The following is a 15,791-nucleotide window of genomic DNA, read 5'->3' as shown; positions in this document are numbered from 1 at the left end:
ATACCATTTTTTGTTGTGTTTTTTGTAAAAGTTTCAAGCAACATCCAAGTTTACAGGAGAGAGTGAGCTGATGATATTTTGGAAAACATAAACAGTTTATTGAGCCAGAACTCCACAATTTACCGTCAAGAGTTAGTAGGTCTGGGTTTACGTTTCAGTGCTGCTACTTACTAGCTGTGGGCGCTGGGGATGTAACCTAAGTCTCAGTTTCTTTCCTCTTAAAATGGGAATGAAACAGGACTACTCCAAAAGTTGGGAGAATTAAATGAGGCAATGCTTCAAAGAGAGCTCAGAACACAACACATGCTATGCAAATATTGATTATTATTTTCATTAAAAAGTGTTTCTAGCCTTTATCTGATCTTCAGCAAAAATGGGAGAGACACCCCAATTCCAGAGAGCCCATAATGTAAAACAGGAGGAACAGTTTGTGGATAAGGCACGGCTGCAGCCTTCTAAATTCAGGTAACTCAGGAAGGAGGGACAGGAAGTGGAGTTTTACAGAGCTCCAGGAGCTCCCACGTGTTATCTCATTTAACCTGAACAAAAACCTGAGTCCCATTTTCACAGACCAGATCCCGGAGGACTAAAGGAAGCAGTATTGGGATTCCAACTTTGTCTCCTTGGCTTGTATTTCCTGCTTAGAATGGAAACTCCCCGAGGGTGGGAGCTTTCTGATTTATATAATCATATCTGCCTTTCAAGGAGAGGCTCTGTCCATACTACCGCTTGCTCAGAATTGAGGCAGCAGGAAGGAAGAGAAAGCCAAGGGGCTCTCTGGGTCTGCCAATGAGACAACCTCCTGTGTGCAAGGTGGTGCAGGGGAGACACAGGTACCTGGCCCAGCCCTTAGGGAGCCCCGTAGGAGGCTGAAGGACAGCAGCATCCCGGGATCCAGTCAGGCAGTCACTACTATCCGAGGCAGCCCATGCCCCAGGGCCAGGCGGAGAGCTGACCATCATCTCTACTTTGCTTTTCTTCTCCTGGAGGAAGTAAGTACCCCCTACGTTTTACAGGCAGGAGAAAAGAACATCCAATTAGCTACCTAGTAATCCACTCACCCTACTTACTGCTCCCTAAATATCCCTCTGAATGACACTCAGTCTTTTGGTTTGGGCTCTCTTATCAGCATGCCTCCATACCAATGATCCAAACGATTTTATAGAAGCAGGTGACTACTAATTTGACAAGAAGGGTGGAGAAAAGGATCTGGTCCTAAAGAAGTCGATTCCTAATCAAACACTGCTACGGAGAGACTGCATCATTTGCTCAAGGTCAGAAAGCCATTCTCAGTGGTTATTAGGAGATTGTTGGCACAAACTCCCTCAAGCTGCTGAAGCTATTGGCAGAGAGACTAAGGGAGCCTCTTTCACCCTCCCTGGCAGAGCCGCCCCTGTTGCTCAGTTACTCATTGTCCAGGTGGGGAACTCCAACCTTCACACCAGGGGGCGGGTGGCTTCCTGGGTCTGAAAGTCCAGCACACACAAACAGCACCTCGCCTCTGCCGGCAGACACGTGCAAGGCCACCCCCGTCCAGCTGGGGTAGAGAGCTCGCTCCTATCTTTTCCACCACCCCGGCTGGTCAGAACAGGATATGAGCACACATCCTGCCCAGGAGACTGTCGGGAATCGTGGCTCATCTGTTTTCATGCAGATGGATACTGTCTGTTTCAGAGGACAGAAGGACTGCTTTCCTCTCCAAACGGAGGGGAAACTCGAAATAAACAGTGCCCTGCGGAAGAAAGAAATCCGTTGTCCTAAAACCAAGGGGGAGGAAATGACAATCTGTCTGTTTCGGAAACAAAAAATGAAGACATATTCCCGGCAGATCTGTAAGGAAAAGTTTTGGCAGCTACCCCAGGAATAGCTGTGGAGAAAAGATTTGAACTTCTTTTTCATGATAAAGAGACCTTTCCCTTACCAATCCTTTATGGTGAATTCCTTACATATAAGATATCCTAAAAGACCACACGAAATGGAAATGAAATCCGTTGCAGATTTCCAGATAACTGTGGTCTATGCAGTGTGTCTCCTCACTGGAGATGGGCTTAGAGAATTAAATGTCACTTTTAACGTGAACAATGCATGCTTGGAAAACTTTTCATCAGGCTTAGAAAGTTTAAAAGTAAAACAGCTCACCTCATAGAGTATCGGAATTGAAGCCCTTTGAAAAGCAAGCATCGTTTTTATGGTGCTTGGGAGCTTCTGATTAGCTTAACTTTCTGGATAGATTCCAGGGTACTGTGGTAATTTCACCAAAAGGGTGAAGAGCACAGATGTAATAGAAAACAGAAAAGAGAGAGAAAACGAAAATCGAAAAGTCAATTTAAAAAATTAGCAGCATCCAGTAAAGTATCTAGTTGAAACTATTGTTTTTAGGTAACTCATAAGGTTTCTATTGCTTCAATATTGTGAAGTGAGGGGGCTGATAGTTCTGAATCCAGGATTCTATTATTCTATTGCAACTGAGGTTTGGAGATTAATTGTGAATTTCAATTATCCTCGTTCTGTCTTCCCAGCCAAGTGCTGTGCCAGCAGAGGGCTGGCCCAAATGGAGACATTTCGTTGTCAGTGTTTGAAAGTTTCCCGCTGGGAAGTCGTTCATTTATGTTAAGCCCTGTGTAGGCAGATATTCCTGAACTAGTAATACAGAAAGACTTCATTTAGTTTTTGTCCCATGAAAGTCAATTTTGACTTAGGCCAGTTCTGCACCAAGTCCAGAAACATCTACTCCACAGAAAGGGACTCTGGAGCTCCGACTGGGTACACAGGCTGTGCCTTCTGTGAAGCACGAGACAAGGGCCCCAGAATCCTGGGCCTCCTCAGACTTGATGGGAGAGGAGAGAGGAAGCTGCAAATAACGAAATTTAGAAAGGCCCAGAGAGCTCTAGGAAGGACTTAGCATTAAGAGCACGACGGGAAAGGATGAAGACAAAAGGAAAAGAAAAACCGCAAACACTGCGGGTTCACAGCCACGTTTTTTTTAACGTATCCACGGCCACAGAGCTGGCAGGCACCATATGGAGACATGTCAGATAACTGCATCCTAATTGTGATGTGAGTTATTCATAAACGTTCCAACAATGGAAGGAAGAGCCAGCGTTCGGAGAATGAGTACAGGCGAACAATTGAGTCACGGATGTGGACAGATGCCAGGCAAAGCTGGGCTCTATGGAGCACACGGGTTTCCTCCCAGAGAAGAAAGTGTCCCTGCTGGGTGGCCAGAGCAGACAGTAGTTGTTTTTTAAACCCAAAGATTCATCACCCTATTTGCCACAGTTCTTCTAATCACCCTGAAGATGACTCATTGTCACCTCATTCATCACACAGCTTCGTTCCTATCTGCAAACACAACATGTCCTTTTGTTTTACAAAGAATGGGTCTCTTTTGTCCCTACATTTCCATTTAAGAAGCCGACAACAGCAACTTTGTTTCAATTCTTTAAAAAAGCATGCACAGCGACATTTTTGGGTTGGGTGATACTGCAAGCTGCAGCCCCTGCAGAACACAGGGTATTTCCTAAGCGGCTTGGTGCCATTTTCTTTAAATAGGCTGAAAGGAAAACCATGTCTCCCCCTCGGCCCCTACATTCCCACTGAAATCAGAATTCTTCTGCACTGGCAAATCCCCACAGTGCTCAGGACAAATCCCACACTCACTCCCACTGCCTGACACCCGTGTGAGCCATGGAGGGCCACGTGCATCCAGCTACGACCAGAAAGGCAGATCTTGGGGGGCGTGCTTTTTTTGTTTTCTTATTCCATTTTTTTTCCTCCTCTCCAATCTTTTCTGGGACTTCAAGTACTAGGGGAAAGGACGAGAGGGATAAATCTTTTGAAGTTCCCACCAGACAAGAATTTCAAGGGTCTTTTTTTATTCCTCCATTCTCTGGAAACATCTTAACCAAATGGTTTGGATTCATAGTTGTCCTACTCAACTTTATCTGAACCCCTGAAAATTGGTTCCCTAAGCAAATTTGAGCCAAAGGAACATACAGAGGCTTCTATGAAGTTGGAGGAAATGTCCAGTGGGCAGATTTGTTGAGCTGGAGGGGGTGGTGCCCTGAGTTGTCTCAATGTCCCCTCCTCCTGGGGGCCCCAGGGAGGCCAGGCTCTCTCGGTGGACATGTCCTGGGACGTGGGTCCTCCTATCCTGCCGCAGGCTGGAGTTAGGATGCAGGTGCCAGGACCTCCCTAAGAGCCAAAAGCCCTGCTCAGCGCTGGCTGAGCACAGGCCCCAGCTGAGTCATATCTCCAACGGCCTCTGCTAGGATACAGACCCGCTGGCCTCTTGAGGGCCCGCCCCATGTACCCCTGCTGCAGGAGTTTATAAAGAAAAAGTTTGAACAGAATTCAGGGTGTCCTGGCCCCACACCTTAACAAATCATTTCAACCACAACGACGTTTGATTTTTGAAATGCTCATGCATGGTTCAGGGCTTTAGAAAGTGGGGACTCCTGAAACTTGCTCAACAGACACCAATGACATTTCTTCATGTCCTTAGCATAAAAGGCCCGACACCAAGAACTGGATGTCAGTCATTTAAAGGGTGATGACACGCCCTTTGTTTAAGAGGAAAATCTCCTTCAAAATTACTAATAGCTTGGAAAGACTTATCTCCATTTTATATCAATAAAGAATACGCTGACTCTTTGAAGAATGGGGCGACAACTTTTTCAATGCTGCTGTGTAGTACCGAGCAAAATTTGGGAGCTAGAAACAATGTTTATACCATAGAAATATTCCAGAGTTATTACCTGGGTCATGACCCCACAATTTGGGTATGGATGAAGGCGGAAGGACGAGTGAGAGATAAAAAGGATGAATGCAATCTGCAGTAGGTACCTGATCTGACAAGATCGACTTTTCAAGGTCTAATACCAGTATTACAAAAGGGATATACCACATTCTGAGGGAAAACAGCGGTGGGTCACTTGAGGGTTCTTAGCAAGGCCCCTACCACACGCTCCGGCAACATAGAGGAGTCTTAAAATGCATTGCACGTAGGGGTTCCTGAAAATTCAATTCCAGGTACTGTGCATCAAGCGCCACGTGGGTGCTGGACCAGGGGCTGCTGGGGTTGGAAGGAAGGATTTTCAACTGGCGACCAGTTTCGCAAAATGCATATTGATTAGCCCCCCAACCGTTCTTGCTCAGCTCGAGGTGGAAGGTGAAAGAAAGTGATTTATTGAACAGCCTCCTGGGTTAGACACATCGTATTTTCTGAACAGAAAGTTAGAATATTGTCTGACAAGGAGGGCAAAAAGAGCATGTCAAATCAGGGCTGTCATGGGAAATGACCCTATCTGTGGGGGCACCCTCCTAAAAGAGTCCTCGACGAGCCGCAAGGCCAGAGGACACTGCAAAGGACAAAGGGAAGGAGGCAGAGGACAAGCCAGTGGTTGAGATCTTCAAGCCAAGGGTGAGATTTCCCAGGTGGGAGATGCGAAGTCCATCCCTTCTGGGGGCACACCTGGGGCTCGTCACCCTGGAAGGTTTTCTCCTCCAGCAGAAGAGATGACAACATCTATAGACACTAGAAATTTGCTCTGTGAGTAGACTGCACATTTCCTGTTTGTGATCCACTGTCCCCATTGCCTTTCCTACGTCACAGGGGGTGAGGGAGGGGTGGCATCCCCAAGGAGTGGCAGCTGCTGACTTCTAAGACCTTTTTCAGGCTCCGACTTGCAGGGCTGGGAAGAGTCTGCGTGCTCTCTGGCCTAGTTTTCCCTGACGCGGGTTAAGGGGGTGTGACTCACACCTCCTGGCCTCCCTAACCCGGGTTTGTTCCCACCTGGCTGTGCGGGGAAGTGGAGACAGGGACGGGCCAAGGGGCATTTGAGCTGACAGCAGCTGCTCTGCCAGTGGAGGAGAGCAGGGCTGTGGGCTGCCCCCACGACCCCCACCTGGCCCAGCATGGACCCCTACTGTTCTTAGACATTTGAAAATCCCTTTCACATGTGGTGAAAGGGATGCTCTGGAATGCGTAGGGGCTGTATTCTCCAGGAAGGGTTTCTTTTGATTAATCTTCCGACCAACCGACTTTGATCCTTAATGTCAGCCTGAAGTCGTTATAGAGATGAAGTGTGCTCTATTCTTAAAAATGCACGTCCCCATTTCCAGTGGTGGTTTCCATCTCCAGGGGTTTCTGCTAACAGGTCCTTGTAGCTGGAGGCAGCCAGAGATGGGCACCCATGGGGGTGGCCAGGGACACAGGCTTAAAGGGGGGGGGCCCTGAGCCCTCTGGGCCACGGGCACCTCTGCCTTTCGTCTACTGCTCAGCTAGAGGAGCGGTGCTGGAGGTGTGCCCCACCCCCGACCAGCAGCCTCAGCAGCTCCCGGGAAACCTGTTAGAAACGCAGATGCTCAGGCCTGCCCAGTCCCTGACTCAGAAACTCTGGGGGTGGGGCCCAGCTCTCTGTTCCCACATGCCCTCCAGGGGGCTCGCCAGCTCTTGCTCTCCTCTGATGATGGGTGAGCCTGGATTCTCCATCCGGGTCTACAGAACCAGGCCAAGTTCAGAAAGCACCCGGATTTTCAAAGGGATGTGAAATCATAGCAGGGGCCCAGCCCTCCCCCTTCCCTGGGAGGCTGAGGGGGGATGATTCCCTGTGGATAGGTAAGGAGGAAGGTGGGCTGGTGAATCCAAGCTCTGATCCGAGACTCTGGGTTTCAAAAGGAGGTTTAGAAAAAGCAAAACCAAACAAACAAGAAATGATTGTATTTTGCGCCTCAGAGAAGAAGGGCTCTCAGGCTTTGAATGGAATTCCCTTTGATACCAGAAGATAAAATTATCTAGTCTTTAGTATCTACATAAATGCTTCAGAAATCATTCTCATTTGGCCCATTTTACTGCTGGAAAAATTGTAGTAGAAACTAAGGTAAAGAGGGTATGCTGGTTTGAAAGGATGTATGTCCCCTAGAAAAGCCATGTTTTAATCAAAATCCCATTTCATAAAGGCAGAATAATCCCTATTCAATACTGTAATGCTTGAATCTGTAATCAGATCATCTCCCTGGAGATGTAACCCAATCAAGAGTGGTTGTTAAGCTGGATTAGGTGACGACATGTCTCTGCCCATTTGGGTGGGTCTTGATAAGTTTCTAGAGTCCTATAAACGAGGAAACATTTTGGAGAATGAGCGATTCGGAGAGAGCAGAGCAGAATGACATAGCCATGAGAAGCAGCGACCTTTGGAGATGAAGGAAAATGCCTCCCAGGGAGCTTCATAAAACAGGAAGCCAGGAGAAGCTAGCAGATGACACCATGTTCGCCATGTGCCCTTCCAGCTGAGAGAGGAACCCTAACTGTGTTCACCATGTGCGCTTCCACTTGAGAGAGAAACCCTGAACTTCATCGGCCTTCTTGAATCAAGGTATCTTTCCCTGAATGCCTTAGATTGGACATTTCTATAGACTTGCTTTAACTGGGACATTTTCTCAGCCTTAGAACTGTAAACTAGCAACCTATTAAATTCCCCTTTTTAAAAGCCATTCCGTTTTTGGTATACTGCATTCCGGCAGCTAACAAAGTAGAACAGAGGGGTTTGGGGCAAATTTAGAAGCTGTCAGAGGCAGACCCAGGTTCTGTAGGGCCTGGAGTTTATATAATTTTGGTGGTTATGTTTAAAAAAGAATACAAAATGTATGACGGTTGCAGAATGTCACAGAAACATGTGACAGTGTGAATACACTGTTCCCAGCAAGGGGCCCTGAGCCTGCATTCTTTAGAGTCACGGTCAGTCCTTGGGCCACGCCAGCCCAGAGCCAATCTGACTGCTCTCCCTTTCTCTCCCCTCCAGCACCCGCCCCCGTGTGCGTTTGTTTGCAGTTACAGTGTGTAGTTGCAGGAAAGGCACTGGAAGGAGGAGGGGTGAAGGTTTCCTGCTTGGTTCTCAAAGCTCCGAGGCCAGGGTCCAGGTTCTCAAGGACAGTTGGACAATCATCCAAGAGCCGGTGCCGCCACTTAGTTGGTTACACATTTTTCCACATCCCTGAACCAGCACCGCCTGCACCCGGCTCCTGCCCTCCTCCCCTGTCACCTCGGCAAGGCCACCCCGGGGAAGTCAAAAGCAGCAGAAACCTCAGGACCCCCACGCCCACCAGCTCGTGATGAGGACACACGCCCTGGCCGGCAGAAACTGAACAGGACCCTCCGGGGGTCACTTTGGGCATGTGCCCGGCAGCGAGTCCACACTCGGGGAGAGCCGGCCTCTCCTTTCTGGCCCTTTTCCAGGTCTCAGGAATTTGCAGCCCCCCCCCCCCCCCCCCCCCCCCGTTAGTGCCACTTCCTCTAAGAACACACGCAGGGCTCGGCTGAGCCACCAGGGGAGAGAGTCCTGGGGGTGGGCAAGCGGCGCCCCAGCCTGCTCCTGCCTCCCCGGCCCTGACATGGGGGTTGGGTCTGGAGCCCCGAGCCCCCTCCCGGGGCCACGCTGCGCCACGCCCGGCTCACCCGACGACAGGAGGCTGCCGCTGCTGCCGCTGATGATCTTGCCCTTGCTGCCCATGCTGGCCAGCTTGGAGGTCTTCAGGGTGCCCGTCTCCGTCAGGTCGATGGCGATCTCGCTCAGGCTCCGCGCCGCGTGGATCTTGGACTAGAGGCGGAGAGAGGGCGACTGAGACCCGGCTTAGACCCAGGGCCCGGCCACCACGGCTGCACGCCCAGGCTCGCCCCACCTGGCCCCGCCACCCTCTGCAGGGGCCCACAGGGGATCTCTGCGGCCCCCATGACGACGGCCGAGCCCCGCCCTGTCTCTTGGGCAGCGCTGCATGGGTCTGAGGGGCCTGCGGCAGATCAGAGGGCCTGGGTGGGCTCTGCACTTGGGGACAGCTGCCAGGTCTCACTGCGCCTTGCTGTCCCCATCCGGGTAAGAGCGGAAATGACCAAGGTTACCTCAAGGGCCACTGCAGTGGGACACCAGAAGTGCTTCCCTCCCCGCCCCTGCCCGCCCCCACCTCCCTTGTCCACCCACCCCTCCTGTACTTGTCCTCACCTCGCCTGCCTGACTCCATTTCTCCTGCCTGGCCTCCCCTCCCCTGCCCACCATCTCTTCCCTGCCCGGCCCCCACTTCCCCTACGTGTCCTCTCTCCCCCTTTCTGCCTGATACGCTGCTCTCAACAAACAGCAGTGATTATTACTATTTTGTGCTTACAAAAGGAGGAAAAGGAATTTTCGGCTTTGTGTATGATGCAAGGGATACAGATATTTATGAAATTCCAATAAATTCTGATGTGGCTTAAACATCTTAAATCAGTAGCCAAGTGACCATAGGGATGCTAGAGGGCTGAGAAGTGACAGCAGCCCAGAGCCCACAGTCTCTGTGTATTCACATATCAAAGCCACTGGGACAACTGCCAGTTTGGGTGCAGAGGTCCCCGTATGCTGCGCACTGTGTTTCGCCCCCACTTTGCTACCTAGATGTGTGTGTTGTCACAGTCTGCACACCATGGCTGAAATGCCATTCTACCCATTCCACATAGCGACTGGCCTGATTTGGGCAAAGGATTCCCACAGGTTAGAATAATTAGAAAAGGATTCTGAATTTACAATCGCATCCCTAGAAGTGATTGTTCTTAGTTAAGGCATCTGCTTTAGTCACCACCTACAGTAAGGGCACATGCGTTTGCTTTCCTACAATGTGCCGGATAGTTCCATTGTTTTTTCATCAGCCGATCGATTTTTGTGAGCATGCTGGCTATGGGTGCAATTGTGTTCCCCAAAAAGATATGTGGAAGTCCTGATCCCAGTACTTCAGAAGGTGACTTTACGTAGAAAGAGGGTCATTCATCGCAGATGGGATTAGGCAGGTTAAGACGAGGTCAAGTAGGCCTGAACCCAACATGACTGCTTTCCTTACGAGCAGGGGAGAGGAGGCACGGAGAGAAGGCAGGCCATGTGGAGACACAGGCAGCTGCCTCTGTAGCCAAGGAACCTCTGGGGCCACCAGAAGCCGGGAGAGAAGCAGGGGACAGAGTCTTCCCTATAGATTGAAAAGGGAGCAGAGCCCTGCGGACACCTTGATTCCAACTTCTGGCCTCCATGTCTGTGAGACTGTTGCTACAAGTCACCCAGTTTGTGGAACTTTGTTATGGCAGCCCTGGGAAGGTTAGATGGTGTTTAAGGCTCAGCGATCTCCACACAAGGGAAGAGTGGCAATGGGGTGGATGACAAAGGCCCTGGAGGGGCGTGTCCGCTGCCACCCCTGCCCTCCGTGTTGACATGCGACATTCTGGGCCAGATGCCGGCCCAGCGCCTGGAGTTGTCCCTCTGAACACCCTGGCTCTGCCCTTCCTCTGCCGAGACATTGCTGTCACCGTGGTGAATGACAATGCCTTCCAGCCCCATGCGCTGTCCTTGTGTTAACGGGATGACAGGCTGTAGGCAGGGACCATGCAGAGGCCGTGCTTATTTTGCTCGCCTGGGTCTGAACTGCCTTCCTGTCACCACCCCCCTCTCGCTGGCCCTTCCTCTCCCCATGTCTCCTTTCTGACTTTTATTTTGTCCCCTGTATGCAGAACCAGGCCAACTTCCTCATGTTAGGGCTTCCTTGTTCATGAAATAATCCCAGTTGCTAGGCCCTCCCAGGATTCTGGCTTGCAGCAGAAAGCAGGAAGGACCTTTTATTTCATCTTGATGCAGCCTATCAATACCAGCCATCTGGTCGACCATACCCTCTAGGCAAGCCCAGCAAGCCCAGTTCACTGCTTCCTTTCTCTTACCAAGGCCAGTGCTTTAACACAAAGGAGACCATGGGGAGGGCTGTGTAATAATGACTTAGGATAGCAGTGAAAGTCCCTGGCTTTGAAGTATGCAAGAACTGGATTAGAATCTTGGCTGTTTCCAACTAACCATGTCGGATCTTGGGTAGGAGCCTTTACCTCCCTGATCTCCATCTGATCTTCAGGTTACTGCTCGTAAAACGGGAACCTTAAAACCCACTGTCCAGAGTTGAGGCTGACAGGGACTAAATGAGAGAATGTACTCAAAGGCAGCTGGAGTAGAACGGCATATGAACTGGAGCCTGGCAGTAATTTGCTAAATGAGGTTAGATGGGTGGCTCAACCTAATATGCTGGAGAGCTCATTAATCAATGGAAGGCCCTGCCCTGCCCCCACTCCCCCCACACATCCATCTCAGAGGCCAGAAAGCAGATAAGGGAAAGAGTGACAGCAAATGTCCTTTCTCCGCAAGAAAGACTGGATCCTTTGAGGCTTTAGGAAACCACGGGATCTTCTCTGGAATGGAAATATCACAACAGCCCAATGGACACAGAGAGAGAAAACCAGAAATGAGTGCTGACAGGAGATTCTCCCTTACCAGAGAAACCCTGCAAACTTGTATGACATGCATTACCCAGTGTTATTGCTGAGATTCTGTGAACTAGGTTTCTCTCCTTCCCTGCCTTCACGTGGCTTTTGATTCTAGATGACATGAAGAATAGCAGACCGGACCAGTTAAGAAAAAAAAAAGGAAAGAAAAAGATATAAGAAGAAGGAAAGACCTTTGGATTGGGGGTCAATTCTAGAAGCCTTCCCTTTGAGTTCAGAGGAAAACTGTCTAATGGTTATTCTAAACAATCTGAGCTTCCAAATATTTTTCTCTAAAGTCCAGAAGACATTCCTTGGCTCACGGCTACAGAGGTTGCTGGGATCCAGCTGAAAACAGTTCTGATTTTTCAGGACAGCATATAGGAGTTGCCAAGTATGACTGGGGCCTGATCAGTCTCTCATTCTCAGGGAGCAATGGAAAAGCAACGAACGCAGCCCCACTCTACACTGTCCTTAGTGAAGAACTGATCATTGGGGATGGGGTGAGGCCGATGAATGAGAGAGAGAGAGGAGTGTGTGTGTGTGTGAGAAAGTGTGTATGTGTGAAAGTGAGTGTGAGAGAGTGCAACTGAGTGTATGAGAAAGTGTATGTGTGTATGAGGGAGACAGTGTATGTGCGAGGGTATGTGTACATGTGAGAGAGAAGTGTGTGTGTGTGTGTGAGAGAGAAAGTGTATGTATGTATAAAAGAGAGAGAGTTTGATTTTCTTAAATGATTTGCACAACAACCAACGAAAGGAGAAAAGAAGCGCGCATCAGGGAAGAACTTGAGACTTCTTGGCCACCCGCCTTGCTGACTCAAACCACTAGAGCACACTTGCCTCCCTGGGGTCGATCACTTGGGAGGCCTAGGCTGTGCTGAAGCACTTCCCAGAAAGGAATGGTTGGCACGGTGCTTGACGGGAGTGTGAAGCGTTGCCCAGCGTGCCTGGCTGCCCAGAATATTTTGGAGCTTCTTGACCTGGGCCTGTCTGCCATCACTCACCCCAGAGCCCATTCTGCCCACCGGAGATGAGCTCTCATCACTGTTTTGTAAAGCATGCCGTTCCAGAAAGGAAAGGTGTTGTAAGGTAATTCCTAAGGGAAATTCTATCACCTCTGATTTAATTTAGGGGCCTTTGAGAGACTTTGAACTTTACACAGGTGTTGGCCAGGGAACGGAAAAGTTAGATTCATCATGATAATAATAAAAGATAGCACATGCTTTCTGAAGCAATTCCACACACGTTGTGTCATTTAACCAATCGATAATTTAGGTTAGGAATTTCCTTTCCTGTTCTCTAATTGGGAAAGCAAAACACAGGCGATGAAAGCCTTGCCTAGGTTATAGGGCTGGAAAGCAGAGTCTTCCAGCTTCCATATAGGGTAGCTTGCTTCTCACCTGTTACTGTAGGTGGAGGAAATTGGTTCCTAGTATAAATGCAAGGGTTTGGGAGCATTTGTGCATGTTCAAGACTTTTTGGGAAAAGTTCTCCTCCTCCTAGGAGTGCATTTCCTTCAGGCTCCCAAGGATTACTGAAGGGACAGTTGAAATTTTCCTACTGCCGTGGGCATTTGGTTTAGCCTCTTAGAATGCACTATTTGTCAACATGCAATCTATGATGATTAATTTTTGAGCTGTATTTGTTGCATCAGTGGGTTGATCCGTCAGTCAGTTGAGTAAGGCTTCTTCAAGTGCAGAGTAAGACAAACTTGGGGCCTCCAAGGGAGGCTCTGTGCACACCCCAGCACAAAAGGAGCTCTGACACTACATCCTACTGTCTTTAGGGTCAGGTACAATGTTTTCTTCCCCTTTCACAAGTATGGTATCAGTGTGTATGTGTGTGTGTTTGGGGGCGCTGGGGGGTGTCTGTCTGCAAGAAGAAATGACGACAGGGTTCAGAAGACTGGTACACCGTGTGGCCCCCCAGCCTCCCCTGAACAACACAGAGAATGAAAGCAACATTCTAAGGCTTCAGCCTCCAACTCTTGCCACTGGAGAGCAAAATGCTGACACACACCCATGTCTGTGGTCTGGCCCCATTTCCTTTGATCTAATTGGAATTGATCAAATTCCAGCACCCAAGCCTGCATCACCAGGGGAGCTGTGGGATACTCCCTGTACTCCTGACAACAAACACATCCCACCCTGGACCCATTCACCCCCAGATAATGACCAAGAAGGGGCCAGGAGGAAGATGGGGTAGAGGGGAAACATATTCCAGAGAAGGTGCCCAGCTCCCGTAAAAGGTGCCGATTTAAAATTGTATTACAACCGGGAGCATTACAACCGCTCCCCCTTTTCTTATTATCTGTCCCTTCTGACTCACTGGGCCCCAACTGTCCCCTCTCCATCACCCACCCATTACCCCAACCACCACCCTGGGAAAATGTACCTTCACCCAAAAGGAAAAGAAAGCCAAAGAGACAGTCCCATCAGGGCAGGGTCCACCCCCTCCTCCAGAGGAAAAAATCCCCAGGGGTGGGGGTGCCGACCACAGCCCAGCTCCAACTTGTCTCGCTCTGGATTCCCAGCACCCCTGAGCCCACAAGATCCTGAGAAAGACTTTTCACCTGGAGGTGAAGGGAAGGGAGTGGCTTATGGGGGGAAGGAGAGGGGAGCAAGAAGGAATCCAGTGTGGCTAGAAGCTGTGTGTGAACCAGGAAGACGTCACCCTCCCACCCACCAGAACAGGCGCCCTGCATGTCTGGGAGGGGATGGGTGAAATCTCCCATGGAGGAAGCTTGTTTACCAAAACCCTGGCTCTGGATGCTTTTTTTTTCTTTTTTCCAGTTTTGCATTTTAAAAATGGAACTGGCAGTTGGAAAAGCCTGGAGGGTTCAGGGCAATTACCCTAAACAATTAGGTGATATCTAGGAGTTGGGACTGGTTACTTTCTTCTCCTTCTTTTTCTTTCTTTTTTTCAAAATAAAACAATCTGTTACTGTTTGAAAACCCAAAAGGGCTTGCCTACGTGCCCCTGGGAGAGTTTCCCAAATTCCAAAAGCTGGTTCAGAATTCCTCAGAGGCCTTCAGCACTGCAGGGGCAGTGGTTGGGGCTGGCATGTGTGCAAGCTGCGCGGAAGAGGCCCCTCCAAGGAGCCGGTCTCACTCCTCCCCCTAAAGCCTGAAGAGGCAAGTCTGCACCTGTGCGCATCCCAGGACAAGGGGCCTGGTCTGGCCTGGGGTGAGCTGGCGGCTGGGTGAAAGATCTGGGATCCCTGTGGGAGGGGGGAACTTACCTTACTCTGCTTTCTGTCCAGGTAGAACTGGTGCTGGCTGATGGCCATGGCCCAGATGGACTTGATGAGCGCCGGACACGCATACCATGTATGCACCGCGATGCCACTGTGCCCAAATGTCCTCCGCGTCACGGAAGCCCTGGGGAGGCAAGAGCCAGAAGCCTTTACCGTGTTCCCCAGGACAGAGGTCTTCATTAGTCTACAGCTGTGATGGAGGACCCACTGGCTCCTAACAGCCCTGATGTAGAGCTAAAAGTCAACTCACACACACACACACACACACACACACACACACACACGCGCGCGCATTCACACACATTCACCCATGCATGCACATGCACGTGTGCTTGCTCAAAAGCTTAGGGAGATTGGCTGGCTGAGGCCACCTTTCCATTCACTAATTCCTTAGGGTTCCGCATCGGCCACACGTCTGCCTTGTCTGGCATAAATCGGGTCATCCTAGGTCACGGACTGTCCTGTCTGTGCCTCAGCTCCTGGCATTGGGCCAAGGCAAACTTCAGAGACAGGAAAAGCCTTCGACCATGTTCTCAGCTTGCCAGGCAATGCGGCTTAGCGGGAAGGGTGAGCGGATTCTTTTCCACCTCTGAGCAGACCAGGGTGTCTTGTTTTACTCTCAGGCAGTGTTCTTTGAAAGCTCTGGTTAGCCATCTCAAGTATATTCAGGGGGGCAGGGGTGAGGAATCAGGGGATGGAAGGCAGAAGGAAATGAACCCACCTGATCTCTCCCCAACTTCTGCCTCTGAGTTCACTTCAGAATGGAGGCAAGAGAAAGGACACCAGACTCAAAGACGCAAAGGGAAAACCCTGGTGCCAACATAATACCCTGCGTTGAGAGGGGGGTGGGTGACACGATCATATTCTCAGGGAAGTATGTTTAATAGGACAGGCAGATTATGTTGAAAGTGAAATCTGAGGATGTGGGGGGAGGGGCAAGGTGGTGGGAAAGTGGGGCGGGGTCTGCCTGTGGATTTACATCAGAAGAAAGACTTGAGTGTGTTCTCAAGATGAAGAGCTCTGATCTGGAAGAACTTGGGATAATCAGGACTTGTGAACAATGGTGGTTTTTTTCGTGGCAAATCTTCCCTTGAAGAAAATTTAAAGCTGCTCCCAGGATCTTACTTTGGAGGCTAAAGATTAAGCAGCAGGTCTTCATATCCACTTTTAAGGAGAAATTCAAATCTGCTGGTTAGTGGATATTGATATTCCCCATCTGTCC

At 49.8% G+C, this 15,791-nt stretch overlaps 1 protein-coding gene across 12 annotated transcripts in view; it reads right to left on the bottom strand.

Annotated features, from left to right (window-relative positions):
* The window catches only part of FRMD4A (FERM domain containing 4A), a 452,880-nt gene that overhangs the window by 62,111 nt on the left and 374,978 nt on the right, over positions 1 to 15,791 (bottom strand). For all 12 annotated transcript variants that reach the window (XM_077169372.1, XM_077169370.1, XM_077169369.1 and 9 more), the window contains exons 13-14: positions 14,555 to 14,693; positions 8,456 to 8,597 (exon numbers count right to left, since the gene is read on the bottom strand). In XM_077169372.1, coding sequence (XP_077025487.1) covers positions 8,456 to 8,597; positions 14,555 to 14,693 — 281 coding nt within the window. The remainder of the gene's footprint in view (positions 1 to 8,455; positions 8,598 to 14,554; positions 14,694 to 15,791) is intronic.

Source organism: Tamandua tetradactyla, chromosome 7 (genome assembly GCF_023851605.1).
Source record: "Tamandua tetradactyla isolate mTamTet1 chromosome 7, mTamTet1.pri, whole genome shotgun sequence".
Classification (NCBI taxonomy): domain Eukaryota; kingdom Metazoa; phylum Chordata; class Mammalia; order Pilosa; family Myrmecophagidae; genus Tamandua; species Tamandua tetradactyla.
The sequence above is the reverse complement of the archived record's forward strand: the minus strand, read 5'-3'. Positions and strand labels throughout refer to the sequence as shown.